General features: G+C 37.3%; 1 protein-coding gene across 3 annotated transcripts; it reads right to left on the bottom strand.

Annotated features, from left to right (window-relative positions):
- Positions 1 to 702: 702 nt before the first annotated feature.
- LOC147492585 (Protein kinase superfamily protein) lies at positions 703 to 16,735 on the bottom strand. 3 transcript variants are annotated; one of them, XR_015198186.1, is made up of 16 exons: positions 15,964 to 16,734; positions 15,457 to 15,755; positions 15,225 to 15,369; positions 8,886 to 9,001; positions 7,492 to 7,691; positions 6,555 to 7,040; positions 5,379 to 5,419; positions 4,857 to 4,925; positions 3,891 to 3,991; positions 3,706 to 3,790; positions 3,525 to 3,623; positions 3,374 to 3,442; positions 2,641 to 2,772; positions 2,394 to 2,488; positions 1,146 to 1,340; positions 703 to 952 (listed from the first exon to the last, which is right to left on the bottom strand). XR_015198186.1 is itself a non-coding variant. In XM_086565194.1 (16 exons), exons 1-15 carry the CDS (start codon positions 16,369 to 16,371, stop codon positions 1,244 to 1,246), a joined length of 2,442 nt encoding a protein of 813 aa, XP_086421320.1. In that variant the 5' UTR covers positions 16,372 to 16,735; the 3' UTR covers positions 703 to 952; positions 1,201 to 1,243. The 3 variants fall into 3 exon arrangements, 2 of the variants coding, with proteins under 2 accessions (XP_086421320.1, XP_086421319.1); XM_086565194.1 differs by having other exon boundaries at positions 1,201 to 1,340; positions 15,964 to 16,735; XM_086565193.1 differs by having other exon boundaries at positions 703 to 1,340.
- Positions 16,736 to 17,513: the final 778 nt, after the last annotated feature.

Here is a 17,513-nt window from a genome sequence, read left to right as displayed (position 1 = left end):
ATAATGCAAAACTCGCGGTTCCGCAAAAATAGAATCCTGCCAAAATTAGGCATGGGCTCGGGCGCATTCGGAATTGTGCTACAATAGGCGCAGGGCGCGCTCTTGCCTTGGACGATGTCCAGGCACTCACGCTCTTGCCTGAGTCGATGTCCAGACACTTGAGCGCGGGACGCGCTTCAGAATAGGTGCAGAGGCGCGCTTTTTCTTTTCCACACAAGCTGAATAACTCCAACACCTAGATCCTTTAGTAGTTGTGGACATAATCAATGTATTGTACATATTTAGTGGACGCATTTGTGAGTGTTAAGGCAGCAAGGCCTAGAGCTCATTGACCCCATTTTGTTATAGTGTAGGACCGTAAAATTTGAATTTTTGGCAGGGACAATAGCTGATCAATGATCATATTGTTGGCAATGCAATGGTTGCTGTGCGCACATAAAAAGATATTGACCAGAGGTCCAGAGTACTCTGAACATGCAATTTTGTAACAGATGTTGCCAATGGGGCGAGGTCATTTGCTCGGCAACTCTACAAAATGGATGACGTTATGCAGAGTCTACTTTGCTTACCCAGAGGAAAATGGACTATATCTGTATATCATACATAGATGCGCTTGTTTGGTATACTAAAAACCGTAGAGAAGATCGAATTATATATTAGGTTCAGACTAAATCCACATTTCAGCTTTCATTGTACAGTATATCAAAAGGTAAAAAAAATTACTTTTTCATTTATTTTCCACATAGTTATTTGAGGGTAGGGGAACCTCACTGGTTGCGCCCACATAAAAAACTTACATATTGAACAGAGTTGAATATCTAGTTACATATTTTCGATCACACATGAAATTAGCTGATCATATAATATCAGCATCCTCACATCCTGGAATTGGCAGGAAGTCGATCTCCATAACAAAAAAACCTTTGGAGATACAGAATTCTTCACGCTTTGACTACAGTAAACGGATTAGGATGAAACAATTAGAGACACATCATATGGGGTTACTACAATGTACAAAATCATGAATTTACTCAAAACCCCAGCTACAAATGAGGGATTCAAAAATTGTAGCATGAGAGCTCCAAGTTTATCAGAAGTAAAATAATTATTGAGTTTCAAGATAGCCATGCCATGGTTGGCCTAACCTCTGAAATCAGTAACCTCCGAAAATCAGTACACAGCAATATGTATTGGACTCACAATACTGCAGAGAGTAAGATATTCTGCAAAGCGGATTTTTCTTTCATGTGTTCCCCATCTGCACCGACTGCAGTGGAGACTTCAGCAACTTTTTCAGTGCATCCACTATATTTGCAAACGAAGGCCGCTGCTCTGGCTTACTGTCAAAGTAGATACCATCACAGAATAATAATAAACAAAATAAAATAAACTATGAAATGTTTCTGCATGTAATATGCTAAATGAAGGGATACCAAATAAACAAACTATGTAAATGGAGGAAGACACACGACACCAAATTGGACAACATTCCGTATAATGATTAGATGGAAAAGTCTTGTACAAGCAACATAACTCCAAACTTATAAAGAGTCAGGTAATCACATCTCCTTATTCTATGTCCAACATTCTTGAAGCAACGGTGACTTTCCATGGTAGTCTTTGCTTCTATATTCATATATTAGCTTATTGTTGTTCTTCCTTATAATTTTTATTTCCAGGACATAATATCAATCTCGTAGTCCTTTTCGAATCTGGTAATTTCATTTCCTAACTGATCAAAACAGATAAATAAATTCATTTCCTCAATCAGAGGGTTAAGTGACAATAATACAGTAATACTAAGGTTCTGCTTGTTTTACACTGAAAAAGCTGCAAGCGGACAATTGTGATAGACACTGTACTATATTTTTAGGGTTCTTTGCAAATCATTACTAGACGAAAGGCACTGAGGAGGAAATGTATCTGATATTTTGTTTATGCAGTTAAACACCTTCAAGAAGTTCAAAGATTAATTATTATATCCTGATCTCTGTTTTTGTTGTGTGAACTTCTTTTTCAGATTTTCAGTTCAATAAACAGGTCTTTAACAATTTGCTCCAAGCAGGTGCTTTCTGCTAACCATGCAGGGAAAGACCTTGCTGACACTAAATATCCGCAACATAACTCCATGTAAACCCAAAGTTCCGTAGCAAATTATTTAAACACGTGATGGCTGGAAAAGGTTTATATGTTTTGCTGGGTTTGCTAAGACACGATGATTGTTTAAGATACAACTCTCTCAACACTAGGGAATATTGAAGCCAGGAATGAGGCCATCCCATTTTTTCAGTTTTCCAGACTTTTTGCAGAATTCGACATTTTTATGGCCAAATTTATATTTTTACTTATAAGAATCACAAATCTCTTCTAGTTTAAAGATTTTCAGTTCTTACTCAGCCCAGCAAGACTCCATGAGAGACGCCAATTCGGGACAGGTATTTTGTGGTATGGCAAGCCGTCTGTTCTGGAAAGCAACAGCTCCAACCACCTGATGTTTTTGGTGAATTGTGGAACGAAATATAAGTAACAACAAGATGTAAATAATCTATACCATAACAAGAGAAATTGATTTTTATTTTTATCCAGGGAAGAAGTGGAAGAGGAGTTAAGCATACATGTATACTAAAAGTTCAAAGGTACCTGAGCCGGGCTGAGTCCACTCCATGGCTGTTGTATCGTCACAAGTTCCCATAGAATGACCCCAAAACTATAAACGTCGGATTTCTCATTAGAGGGTTCTCCACGAAGAAATTCTGGAGCCATCCACTCGGGCTGAAAATAAAAACAAGAGAATTACACAGGTGGTGGATGCACTGTGATTTTTTCTTTTCTCTAAAATTGTGTGGTTATGGGTGGACTATACAGATTTATTAATTAGTTGGGACTTGGGAGAATGCCCTTTTTCCCCCGGTAAAGAAGGTGACATTGCGTTAGCTTGCAGATAATGGGCTTTAAGGAGGAATCCACCATACGTAATTGAATCAAAGCAGGACGAATCAAGGCTTGAAAAAACACAAAAGATACTATTCACTTGATAGTGGCTGTGTTTACTTGACAATTAGGAGGATTCAATATTACGAACAAGAGACAATATCCACATAATAGACTGATACCCACACCATTACAGAAGATATTCAAAAACTTAATACAACCATTGCAAGTATATTATATATATGGTGAAATAATAACTTCAGGAAAGAGTTGGGCAGTGTGTATCTTAGGTGTAGAAACAAATTACAGATTCACTAGGTTGGCCAACAATCTTAATGAAGATAGCAGAACAAGAAGTTCTTGAAATAATCATTACGAGTACATATGATTTTGATGATATAAAGGTGTTAGCCTTGAATCATTATCAGTTACAAAGACTTACAGTGCCAGCAACTGATTTTGATGATATAAAGGTGTTAGCCTTGAATCTGGATAAGCCAAAATCACATACCTGCGCGGATGAAATAGATATGATAATATGAAGCAAATTGATGAACAAAAGACAAAAATCTCAGGGTCACAATATGGTCTACCTTCACAGTCCAATTTTTGTCAACCAACAAATTTGGAGATTTAAGATCCCAGTGGACAATGGGAGGATTTAGACAATGGAGATAATTGATTCCCTTTGCCTGTACCCAATGTGCAAAGCAAATCTTATTTCAGAGATTCAATTCAGATGAAAATTAACAGTGACTACTCTGCAATACAAACCACATCCAGTGCCATGCGTAACCGCCTCCTTTTATCCAAAATTTCACCAGCAGCTGTTCTATTTAAGAGACGGTAAAGGCTACCTCTGTTCGACAAAGATTAAGGATTTATAAGCGAACATTCATATGAACATGGTTACACAAGCCATTTTACATTCAGGAAAAACCAATGCTAGGGCAATATACCTAGGCAAATATTCTGTCACAATTGAAAGATGTGGACGCTTAGTAACTGCACCCATGAAGAGCACAACGTTTGGATGGCGTACACGTTTCATTATTGAGACCTGCAAGTAAATTTGAAGAAAAAGTTCAGGCATAGCCATCTGAGAATGACCATACCTGCATATGAAAGAGTAGGTGCAATCCCAACAGTGCAACTAAAATTAGCACGCTATGGAGAAATATAGTTAATTTTGGTACAGTAGCTAATTTGGGAATAGTTAGTGGGCACTCCAATGGTTTAAAAAACATTTTAATAACAGTCACCTTACAACAAGCATGAGTTCCCTCATGTAAACCACAGTTTAAGAAATTTGTACAAACAATCAATGCCAAAACTGCGAGTGACTTGCCATATGGATGCTCATAATAGTTAGGTAACTAAAAGTCTAATAGAACGTTTTTTGTTTATTTTAACTTGATTTTGATTCTGATTCTTATTATATGATTGCTGCTTTAGTTTTTAAGTGTAACAAATAGGATGATACGAGAAGTGGAACGATTATGTGGAGGAATTGAAACTCAATTGAAAGCGAGAAACCTATAGGCATAATGCTTAACATGTAAAAGAAGTGTATATCAGCTTCATTATTCGAAGGCTCCAAGAAGACGCTAATACAACACTTCTGAGCGGATTTATCAATAATAACTAAGATACCATATGGTATTAACTAACGAAAATCCTTTTAATGATGATACTCTTAGGAAGTAATTTAAGCTTCGCGCTTTGGTTTAATGATGCGGTGTGCATCTGCCTTAACCCCACAACTTGCTAAGAAGATTCAGAAAAAATTACTATCACTGACAAAAAACAAACAGATCACTCATTTTAACATGGTATACAAGCATAGCTTTCAGAAAAGATTGGCCAACTACAAATAAACAAGCAGGAAGTATTATGAAATTGTTTCATACTAAGCAAAGGCATACCTCTCTCAAAAACTCTTTCATATGATTATCATGAAATTCCTTGATTGTTAGAACCTTGACTGCAACATCCTGCATGGATTATTTTAAGGAGATACAATCATTACATTTCTTACTAGTGCTCAGAAACCATAACTTTTAGGGATCACATGGAAAGCTACGCTTGACTAGCATGGGTTTCCCAAAACATGTTATCAGTTGCATTTTCCTAAACATGTGTTTCCCTTATACATTTGCCTATTTCCCCATCAATGCCATGGATACAATTCTCATGTTGACAGACTGTTGGTTCGTGCTGAGTGCTGACAAATCTATATTCTTGGGGAAAATAACAATTTGAAGATGACGTTTTCCGAGATATAAATTTTACAGCAATCACTACAACACACCCTGAAGTGTAAACTTGAAGGGGATTTGTTTGAAATGGCAAAGAGTTGGAAAAAAGGGGACCAAATAAGACATTGAAAAGTGCCTTGATATTCATGGAAAAACTATGAATTACCAAGAAAGCAAAAATTCACTAACCGATCCATGCCATTCAGCACGGTGCACTGTCCCAAATGAACCTACAACACAGGTTATAAACTGAGATTAATAAAATCAATACTCTGAAATTAGCATAGAGAAACACACACCACATGGAGATGAGTTAAAGGATGATTTTGTGTAAGATGGCCTAAAATACGAAGAAAAAAAATAGTGGAGTAAAAATAAAAAAGGTTAGTTAGGGATACCCCCGATACCCCTCATTTTCAAAAAAATTAGGGATCCAACGGCTACTACAGAAGATGTTTTCCAGGAATATCTACCATCATGTAAAGAGAACTTTATCATGTTGATGGAACTTAATAGGAAATATCAACAACATTGCAGTTGATGTGGTTAGATGCACCAGAATAAGCTAATATTTTTAAAGGAAGGGATAGGACAAGGCATTTTTAGTTAAATGGATGATGTGTCCATCACTTAAGCTGTTCTATATTCCATTGTGTGGAAATGAGCTCATTGGTCGTTTGGCAAGTCCCTCTGTTCCTTGTTTCGGAAGGTCTATGTTTCCAATGCAACTAATAAACTGTTTAAGAAGCCAATATCTGGTTTAAAAAACACTAGGTCTGACTTCTTACAGGCCTGTGTTCTGAACTTCCGATTATCTGATATTTCAACCACCGCTAGAATTATTTTTGCATTGGGATGAAGAAGATATCAAAGTCAATTCATTTTAACTCATTAAATGACACATAATGGCATGGATACATGGAGATGGCTTGTTAAAGAGGAACACCTCATCATAGAATGTCAAAAGAAACAAAGAAAGAAAAAGCTCACTTGAACATTGTAATCATTCTTAAAGAATATTCCAGAATTTAAAATGAAAATATAACTTTTGTTTGGATGATCTCCTAATGAGGAGATTATCTTTACCAAAATCAACCATTCACTAATTTCCATATATGTGGGTTTACGAGTGTGTCAGTATATATTATAAGTTGGAACTCACTCGAACATTGTAATCATTCTTAAAGAATATTCCAGAATTTAAAATGAAAATATAACTTTTGTTTGGATGATCTCCTAATGAGGAGATTATCTTTACCAAAATCAACCATTCACTAATTTCCATATATGTGGGTTTACGAGTGTGTCAGTATATATTATAAGTTGGAACTCAGCTTGTGCAATTTACTTGGTAAAAAAGAGTACCTGCACCAACACGCTCCTTCATATGTAATTCATCCCATGAAATTTCAAGCAAGTCCATTGCAAGAGAAGGTTCAAGATTCAAATTTCTTGGGTTGGTGATATTTGGAAAAACACCTACATTGTCAGCTTCCTTCAGGTCCAGTGTGCAAGATAAGTCTTGTTTGAGAGGTTTGTTCATAGCGGAGCTTCCAATTGCAAGCAAGATTTCTTTGTATGACTCTTGCATGGAATCAATACCTTCATCAAGTATGGAATGCCCATCTGCAACAACGTCCTGAGTTTCTGATAGGTTGTCCTTGACAGTAGGCAAGATTAAATTCTGAGCACCTTTCAAGACATGAGGCATCACAGTCGATTCCAACCTTCCACAAGCTCTATTAGTTTGGAAATAGATAGGAACCTTATTATTTTCAAGCACACTGAAACGACCCTGCCTGATTTCTTTCCCTGAACATGTCTCGTGCCGACCTCTGTAGCTGTTCGCTGCTGCAAGAACGTCATTTTGATGTCATCAGTCATCACTTATAAGGAATGAATTGTAATCAGTTATAAAGATTTGTAATCTACGTCATTGCATGAGTGCCACATGGTCAGTCACATCATCAACTACTTCGCACTGGCAAAAATTTCTCCTCTGGATGATTGAATTATATATAGGTGAACTTAATATCTTATAAGAAGACATTTATGTTGTGTTAAAGTGGATATAGTTCTTTAGTGGGTATAAGTAGCCACACCTACTTCTAGACAAAGTAAAACCCATGGAAATGTATAAAGGATTTCATCCATCTCCAAGCTAAGGTATCACAGTTCAAAAATGTTAAAGCACTCATGTGACTATGAGATATCTCCATGCAAATCATCCATTCCATTTTTCTTTTCCAATCAAACAGAACATAAACAACAGATTTTAAGGTGCGCAGAATAAATTAAATACCTGAGTTTCGAGGATTCATGAGAAGAGATTTGTTTTCCGAGTTTCCAGTGAGATTAAATGATGGATTATCCATATAAGACTGCTGTTTTAAGTGAGAAACTTGGAGCGGTGAAGGCATTGATGAAACTACAGCTCCATTGATTGAGGAATCTGGACCATGGATGTTTCCGGGTTCCCCAACTAGGTCAACTACGTATTCTCTGTTATAGATAAAACAAGAATAAGGAAGTTAACAAATTGAAGTATAAAAGTGACCATTTAGATCGTATTATACCATGATTTCCATTGCAACTCATGAAACAAATCAGTATGACATGTGAAAGTTTTAAGTTTAGAAGCTAGCAGCTTCCAACTTTCAAAACCACAAGTCGTGTAGTAGTCCATCTATATTGATATTAAAACAAGTTGCCAAACAGCAATAAATTGCAGTGTACTAAAACGCACTTAGCATAAGCGGGAAGAGGAACTATTAACAGGCATAACAGTTTTCAATAAAACATTTCCCGCCATTCAAAGACAAAAAATATGAACTAGCCAATTAGGCCTCTAACACTTATTCTCCATAACCATCCAAGGCTCTTTCTATTGGTTCCAACTCATTCTCCTTATCTCTCTCTTTTCTGTGTCCTCATCCAATACGAAGTCTTCTTCATGAACTTCTGTTACTTCAACATTTCTAGCACTTCTTCTAAGCACGAGGACAACATGTATGCACTCCAGACGATCCCCCCAATAAGTCCCAAACTTTATCATCGTCACCATCAACAATCCAACTTTGTGCCTTACTAACTTCACTAGCAAGTCTTACACCTACCCTTCTCTTAGTGTTGATGAGCTTGAGATTATAGTGGACACAGACTAGAGTGCCTAGTTACCCACCTAGCCGACCTAGTCAGATAAAATCGGCCTACTTGGTCTCCCAACGCGCTTTGTCCCCCGCCTAGTTGATCAAACTGATTTCCCAAGTAGTTTCAGGCATAGACGAGTCAGTGAGGCCCTGTCTAGAGCAACTTTTGGAACACTGATACTTTACCACAAAATACGTTCTTATTGCATCTGGAAACCAAAGTCCTGGTCCTAATCACAAAACGTATATCGGAATCAATGATCAGTTCCATTATCATATCTTGTTTAGAGGCACAACTGGTAAAAGTGAACCAAAAAGATGGCAAGTATAAATGTATATTATATATATGATCCATAGCAGATAATCAAGCTTTCTCTCGAAAATTTAAAACTGAACATGACTGAAAAGTTCAAGATATTGCAAGAAGTATAAAAGTCTTGATCAACGTTGATAAAAAAACCTGCAAACCATCTTGCAACAGAAAATAAAGAAACAAAATGGAAAATGCGCGTATTTAAAGGTCCTGAAATACACGTGAAATAGACACCTTGATGAGAACCTGTCATCGCCAATCGTGACAAGACAAGAAGACCTATGGTCTGTTTCACAATACTTGCAGCCTCGAGCTATTCGGCAAGGCAATCCAATGTAGTCGGCTAGTTTCTGCATGTTTAAAAAGCAAAGAAAAAATGAGAAACTCTGCCAAGGACACACAAAAAACAGTATACATTTCCCAATACTTCCATTCATGAACAACTATGCAATCCAGTTATACACGATTCCATCGCTGTCATGAACTCCATCTAGGTGATTATCATAACTAGAGTGGGCTGAAATCATTGCCAATGTTTCGCTCAAGTTGCGGCAGACTATGTTTCTCTGATATTACCGCTAATATTTGTGATGGCCTATATGAATATGAAATTAATAGAGATATACAAACTACACAGTTGCTAAGAATTAGTCATTACATAAAAGTGATTTGTAGCTAAAACTAACTCAGTTAGAGCAGAAAAAGATGAATCTAGATAAACAAATGTTATACATCTCCCAACCTATGGTCACCAACAATCTAATTGTTATCTCAAGGAAAGGAAACTCCTTAACTCTGCTAATTCTATTTTTTTCAAGTGGGTAGTATAGCTCTAAAGAATCTATCACAACATCTGTGAAAGCAATAGGAACTAGGTACATTTGCTCTGCAATTTCCTTCCAGCTGAACACTAGGTCTTCAAAATTAATCCATGTATAAAGAAGTCCTCATTCCCCATAAATGTAGAATATAATGTAGTTGATGCTGCTTTCTCAGCCTTCAAAATACGAAAAGTATTTTCTTCTATAATCCACCATATTGGGAAGAGGTGCAGATTTAAAAGACAAGAACCCAAAAGAAAAGACAAGAGCTTATAATATCTCCACATAACTCAGACATCCTTTTGTGTAAGGTCCATTTAATACTGAAGGAAACAACAAGAAATCCCAGATCTTCGTTCTTTCTCATACATGTCAGTGGATGAATATGGCATGATTAGATGTGCACCATCTCTTACCTCACCTCAGATATCAAGCAAAAGATAGTAAAACCCCCTATTTCTTATATGATTACATTAGCTATCAACCCTGTTTCAACACTGTTGTCCACTTATAGAATGCAACCTATGAGAAAAAGGAGCTGACACTTCTAACCAGAAAAGATGTGATCACTTCCAGCCAATTTCAAGCATCATCATTTCCAATATCCAAAGAGGAAAGAGCAAATTCTTGGTTCTACCTCTTTGTGCAGTGATTAATTTGCTTCTTCATTTCTGAGTTAAAACAACAATAAAACCAGACGGATATAAAACATTCAGATAGGGTACGGTACAAATGTCCATCCATGGATGCACATACGAGACTTTGACAGTGGACTTCTTCTAAGCAGCACAAGATTCCAAAAATCAAACAAAGAAAACTCATTGTGGATGATTTCCTATTAATGCAAAGCACACTATATATCCCTGCTCACGATCTTAATATAAAAGCCATAAAGGATCACAGCCCTGCTTGATGGACACAAAAGATTTAGAAGGTATTAAACTCGTCAAGAGGTGCTTAAATATATTTTTACGAAGAAACCACCCTCTCTTCCCCGCTTATGGATGGCACATCAGCTATGAGAGGCAGTATAAATTTTTGGGTTAACTAGTATTACCCCCCCACTAGATGAGCCAATTAGGATTCCCCCACTAGATGAGCCAATTAGGATTTCCCCCCCACTAGATGCACACAAAAAAAAAATTTTGTGTGTATTTAGGGGGGAGACCCTAATTTCCCATCTAGTGGGGGGGGGGGGATTCTAATTGGCTCATCTAGTGGGGGGGGGGTAATACTAGTTCACCCTAAATTTTTTAACCCAAGACAATGTTCACTATACAGATTGGAGAACAAAGGGGAGAAAATCAACAACTGAACTAAGTAAGGGAACAGGTAAACTGTTTAACAAAGACAATATATAGACCCTACATTCCATAAGAACTATTGTTTCCCAACCAATCACTTAAGTTGATTCTGGCGGTCTAGGAGTACCTACCTCACTGCAAGACAGGAGGTAGAGTTCGCTTATATGGGCTGCTTTTGGCAATCATGAATGTGTCACTTGATGCTTCTCATTGAGTTGTATGCCCATGTGATACATATGAACCCACCCTTGTTCAGACATGCACATCCACCTTAATATTCCCGGAAATACTAAATGTACTTTGACCTAATTATCTTGTAATTGTAACTCCATTTATTAGATATTACTCCAAGAACAAAAGAAAATAATTTGAAAAGCTAAATCTCTAGCGAGAAGGAAATAAGCCACTGTACTTCACTGTTCACTTTTAATGTGATTGGAGGGGTGTCATCTGACTTCGTGTGCCTACACATAAGACCTCAGACAAAAGTATCAAGAGAACCTTGAAAGGACTTGAGCAGTTATTGTTTACACAAACCAGGAATCATAAGTGATGTATCTTGTTGGCAGAAGTTTTAATAATGGATGAACATCAATAAGATTTAATAAAACAAACACCTAAATCTAGGGTTTAAACCTTCAAACATAAAGAACAATTCACAAAGAATTAATAATCAATAATAACCCCCTCACAATGAAGGCCTAGATGCCTTTATATAAAAAAACAACTACTAACCCTAATTGGAAACCAAATAGAAAACTATCCTAAATCTTATTCTTAATTGAATTAGGAAACCAAATAAAATAGAAACTACTAATTAATTAATAATCCATGCTCATGCATCATACTCCTCGGCTTGAAAGAAACTCGTCCTCGAGTTTGGAGTTATAAAAATCCATCAACGCACAAAAACTCTTCATAGTTGTATACGTCACCCTCCCGCAATTCAAAGGAATTCGACCTCGAATTTTGCCCAAATAATTACTCACAAAACGAACCAAGTACCCATAATATCACGGCTTCACCATTCAGATAATTCCACCGCGGATAAATGCAAATTGGTAATTCATTGATGATATATCGGAACGCTTTGTTGTAACAAGAACACTTATTTCTCGAGTCAGAAAGAAAAGGATCCACATAGGTATCTAAATTATCTTGGCCTCGATTGAACAAATTTGCAATCACAAGGTCATTGGTTCCATAGGCGTTATGAAGTGCAATCAGGCTTTGTAGATTGCCTTGACGAAATGAAGGTGCGGATGAGGAATTCAAAAGTGACCCATTACCCCATGATCGTACGACCCAAACTCCATCGATTATACCATAGTTGTTAACATTCCCCTTGATACTGTTGCAATGCATGACTGCATGACTAGTTAAACCTTTCCAAACCATGCGGTTGATTGAGTGTAATGAGAGGAACACTACTAAGAAAATCTGCCCTGACTATAACCTTCGGCTGGTCAGCAATAATAGAAACAAAGTTCGGACTTTGGGCCACCACCAGGCCATGTGTCAATCCAGGCCCACGGTTATGCGGATCTGCCCCAAAAATAGTCACCCTTCGTATATAGCTTTTTCCCAAAAATTTAAGCTTCAATTTATAAAATCAATCGGGGAAACTGACTTATGCCAAACAAGACTGTGACGGTCAATCCTAGTCTCTGGAGCCGCCACTGTTAACCTGTCCTCAAGTTCATGGCAAGAAAAGTCATGAAACAAAAATTCCCCAACTGATTTTTCGAGGGCTTTCTTCTCACTTACTTTCCTTCTCTGGTTTCGGATCAATGGAGGCAGCGAAAGTGGAAAAAGAGGTGGTGGTGGAGGTGGAGTGGGCTTAGTATCCTCACTTTCTTCCTGATTTTGATTTGGTGTACAAACTTCAACCTGAGATGTGGTTGGTTGATCCGTGGTGTTCTCCTCTTCTGCGTCTGCTACAGGTGCAACCACCATTGTTTCAGGCTGTGTAGCAACATTAAGAGGTTGAAGTGCTGCTGAAATTGATGAATCACGGTGGAGTTGGATTTCTCGACTATGTCAGTGATCTACGGTATGAAAATTTAAAGTTCGAGGCTTTTGAAGTAGTGGTGCACTCTTCTTCTGCTTCAGTAGTGGGTTGTGAGGCTGGAAGTTGTCATCGTGTCGCTGGTTCAGAGGAATATGACCCTGGTGACTATTTCTCCTTCCATGTCCCTGCTGAGTGTGTTGGGAATTCAAAGAAAGATGACGAAGGTGGCCTCCACGATCATCTTATTTTCACGGTCACAGTACCTAGCACCTGTTTTTCATCACGCCGAAATTGGACTTTTCTTTGTTGTCGAATTGAAGATGGTGGGGCTTCATCACCCAAATCAAATAAATGCCTGGTGGTTTGAGTAGTTTGTTCAGCCACCCAAGTATAACTATGTTGTTGTGGTTGGGATGGGTAGTATGTCTCGGGATCAGCATACTTATTTTCATGAGAATATCCGTTGGAATACTCATCTTCATCGGAATTAATAAAAGACTCCTCATCATAATCGTAGGATTTATTACGAATACGATCTTCGCAGCTCAAAATTTTGGCTGCGGCAATTGGGAGTTGGGGAACGAAATCTAGAGGGAGTTTTATACCTTCTTGAAGGAGGAAATCTTGCGCGGCGGCTGCGATCTAAATCACAATCTCTCCAAATATGAGGATCAGTATGGTACGTCAATCCATTGGGACTTCGCGGCGGTGGTGACTATCTTCTATCTTTTCTTCGATAATCCATCATAATATCTCCCAAGAAATTAATGGCTCTCTGAAATTGAAGAAAGTTTTTTTTTCTATGCAGTGAATAGTGTTCGGTGAACAGTAACCGCGATGAACATTACTCTTGTAAACAGTACTCATGAACGGTGTTTTAAAAAAAAAAATTCCAAAAATCGATTGGCTCTTGATACCAAATTTGATGTATCTTATTAGCGGAAGTTTCAATAATAAATGAACATCAATAAGATTTAATAAAACAAACACCTAAATCTAGGGTTTAAACCTTCAAATATGAATAACAATTCACAAAGAATTAATAATCAATAATAATCCCCTCACAATGAAAGCTTAGATGCCTTTATATAAGAAAACAACTACTAACCCTAATTGGAAATCAAATAGGAAACTATTATAAATCCTATTCCTAATTGAATTAGAAAACCAAATAAAATAGAAACTACTAATTAATTAATAATTCATGCTCATGCATTAATAAGCTTGCCAGATTAATACAAAACTTTATAGAAAGTATGTGTAGAAAGATAGTAAGACACCAGTATAAACTGTCGGAATCACAGTCACTGCAGACGAGATTCTTTGCAACAATTGATAATAGTTGGGAACTCTTACTTATTTGATTAGTTTAGCAACTATTACTAGATATGGAAGCACAATATGTTTCTTCATACTAGGAGCGATGGGTATTCTTTGCAACAAAGAAAAGGATGCAAGCTTTGCTGTCAAATGCATTAAAAAATATGTCAAAACATACTGATCCAGGAGCGCACCCAATCAAAGAAAGGAACCAAAATATTTAAAATAAGTAACTCTTTGCAAATCCTATCCATCACCACTTACGAGTCGACCATGCCAACATACTCTGAGCATGATAATACATGTTTGGATAACCATATTTTTTAGGGTAAGTAGTATAAATGAGTCTTACAGTTCGCAGATGGTAACTAAATTCAATATGTCAGATTATAACATCCAGCAGAGTCAATTGTCATCTGAATGACCAAATCAAGTACCAGTCCAGGAATGGATGGATGTTACTGCATCTATGATGCCTAAAGGCGTGGAGATTCATACCTTCTGTTGCATGAAGGTGTTACTCACAAAGATGACAGTGCATACTCAAACTTATAAGTAGTCAACGCCTGATGACCAGAGAAATGCAGAACGACTCAATGTTGGTTCTCTGGAATCTGGATAACTTGTTCGAGTTCCTTCCAGACAAGAACAAAGAAAGTGACAAATAATAATAAAAGGAAATTGTACACATGTTTGAGAGATGTTCATACAATTTCTTAGAATAGGTTACAATATGGTTTCTGGTTAACGCAGTAGAGCAGCAGTTACAATATATATAAGCTAAGTTATATTGACACGGATAGGTGTATCCGTATCCGACACGGATGCGAAGTATTTGACACGGCGAAATAGAATGAAATGAGGTATATCACATACAATATGTGTCCAATAAGACATGGACACGTGGATACGTATTTGACACGGATTATTTTCAAAACATGGCGTGTCAACTATCTACTGATCACAGACTCCCAAAAACACGTACAAGTTATGAGAACTTTTCAAATAAAACCGAGAGATGTACCTAACTTTCAAATCAATAATGCTCAAAGAAAACAAGGATATAAATTGTACAATATGCAACAAAGTAAATGCTTCCTGTAAGACTGCACTTCACCTTGAAAAGAATTGCCCGGTGCCGGCAGACTCCCTTAGTAAAGTTGCCAATTGGGAGCACAATACACCGTCGATAATCTCTCAACCTTCCACTAGCAAATTTCCAGTGCATGTGCAGGTCACCTTGCTCTACTTGAAAGGCACCCCTTCAGAGCCCAACAAACTCAATTCAATTAGATTGCTATTAAACATAGACTAAAACCAAAATTCTAAGAAGAAGGAAAGGACTTCACCCCATATAGATAGCAACAAGTTTGCCAAGTTCCTCCACCAACAGTACAATATTTTCTGAAGCATGATAGAGTTCTTGTGCTTTGTCTTCGAGCTCTTTAAGGTGTAAATCCCCACGTCTATCAACAAGAATTACTTCAATTGATGCATCACTAGGATCCACTTCTTTAAGTGAAGTCAACGATGGCATTCGTCTTCCTTCCTCAGTCTCGTTGCACATCAGCCACAAGTATGGGTTCATCCCCAAAATGTTATAAAACCCATCTGATATCTTATCAGAATAAGATAAGCATCCATTCACCTGAAAATTTTCCCAGTAACACTAACAGGTTCAGTACATTTCACTGCATCAAACAATAAACTTATCCAACCCCAAGAAACATAATAATTGAGAGCAAATTCCAAGCTCCAAATCCATCAATTATTTCCAATATGAAAAATGCATAATTAGCAAATAATCAAGTTTTTTTTCCAATGAAAATTAGACTATACTTAGAAGAGAAACGTACCCAGAACCGATATGAAACGGTCTCGACATCATAAGAAACACCAAATCTCTCTGGCACACTCTGCGGCAAAACAACAGGTTCTTGAGCCAGAGAAGCTTGATATGATAGTCGAACAGCGAGGGTAAGTTGCAAGTAATAATTCTCACGTGCCCGCCTCACCAAACTATGTACATTCTCTTCATCTTCTTCTTGAGGACTAGATAATATAGTATCCTTAGCATCACTAGAACAAACATTTCCATCAATCGTTGTACCCGAAAACAAACTGCCTGGATAACTATTAGAACTTGAAATCCTTGATGCTTGTCGACCCAATATCCTATCATGGCTAACAATCATTTCCGACTCCTCAGGTTCGAATAAAAGCGGCTTTCTTCTTCTTCTTCTTCTTCTTCTTCTTCTCTTCATTATTTGTCGTTTTGAAGTTGTTCCTGTCTGCCAACCAATTACCGAAAGCACCACTACCACCACCACGGCCACGACTACGACTACGACTACGAATACCAAGTTGTTGTTGTTGCTTTCCACTTTGATATTTATTTTCACCCGTGAAAAGATCTGATGTGATCAAACTTTTCTTCCCAGTTGTAGTTGGTTTCGTGATCTTTGACACCTTTTTATCACTCTCAACGTTAAAAGCAGTCTCGTTTTCGATCTTCCTCTCGTGATCATTTGGTGGAAACTGTCTTGGAAAGATATAAGTAGCTCGATGAGGCATTTTTTCAAAAGATTCACGTGCTCCACACCACTACTTCTCTTTCAAATCTTCAGCTAGTAAAAACAATGGATTTTATATATATATATATATATATTTTTTTTTTTTTTTTTTATTTAATTTTTTTTCAATTTCGAAGACTCGAAAAAGAACACAGTTCTTGGATTTCAGTGAATCTTTTGATCCTCTCAAACTTCAAAAAAAAAGTAGGATAGAAGAATCAAAGACATAGTGATTACAATATAATCAACAAAACTTCTAGGTAAGCTGTTTTGTCAGAGCTGAAAACTATAGATACACAACAGAGCAGAAAAGCGGTTTTGTAGATTAAAATTCTACAATCCGCTTCATCCTGTCACGTCAATGCTGTCCCAACTTAGTCACTGCGGACTTAAAAACGATATTACAGAAAACAAAAACTCATGCAATGCAAATTGATGATCAAGCTTAAAATGATTTTAAAGAGTTAAAAAAATGGTTTTGAGATATTGAAAGAGGTTTTGAGAGTTGGCTTTGGGAGAGAGAGAAAAATGTAGAAACTCAAAAGACTCCAAGTTTTGAGTATGGGGTATGGGGGTTGTATGTTTTAAAAAGAACAAGTGGTTGGAAGAAAGAGAAAACAAATTGAATCAAAATAAGCGGGAAATGGATGCATGTGTGGAAGAAAGCGATGGTTAAGGAAGGGGACACGTGAGTTAAAGTGTAAAAAGTGAAAGGCGGTGGCAGGTGAAATTAGTTTTGTTTGCTATGTTGCTTGTAGGGGTGTGCATAAAACCGATATACCCAACTAAACCGACCTAACCGACCCAATCCGAGCTATATGGGTCGGTTATCC

The sequence above is a fragment of the Coptis chinensis genome, chromosome 6, assembly GCF_015680905.1.
Source record: "Coptis chinensis isolate HL-2020 chromosome 6, ASM1568090v1, whole genome shotgun sequence".
Classification (NCBI taxonomy): domain Eukaryota; kingdom Viridiplantae; phylum Streptophyta; class Magnoliopsida; order Ranunculales; family Ranunculaceae; genus Coptis; species Coptis chinensis.
The sequence above is the reverse complement of the archived record's forward strand: the minus strand, read 5'-3'. Positions and strand labels throughout refer to the sequence as shown.

Excerpts from the sequence above, each read along its gene's own strand:
- LOC147492585 (XM_086565194.1), bottom strand. The coding sequence starts at position 16,371 with ATGAAGAGAAGAAGAAGAAGAAGAAGAAGAAGAAGAAAGCCGCTTTTA. Across the intron at positions 3,791-3,890 it reads GTGACAGAATATTTGCCTAG|AGGTAGCCTTTACCGTCTCT; the intron begins GTATATTGCCCT and ends TTTGTCGAACAG. Across the intron at positions 3,624-3,705 it reads TACGCATGGCACTGGATGTG|GCAAAGGGAATCAATTATCT; the intron begins GTTTGTATTGCA and ends CATTGGGTACAG.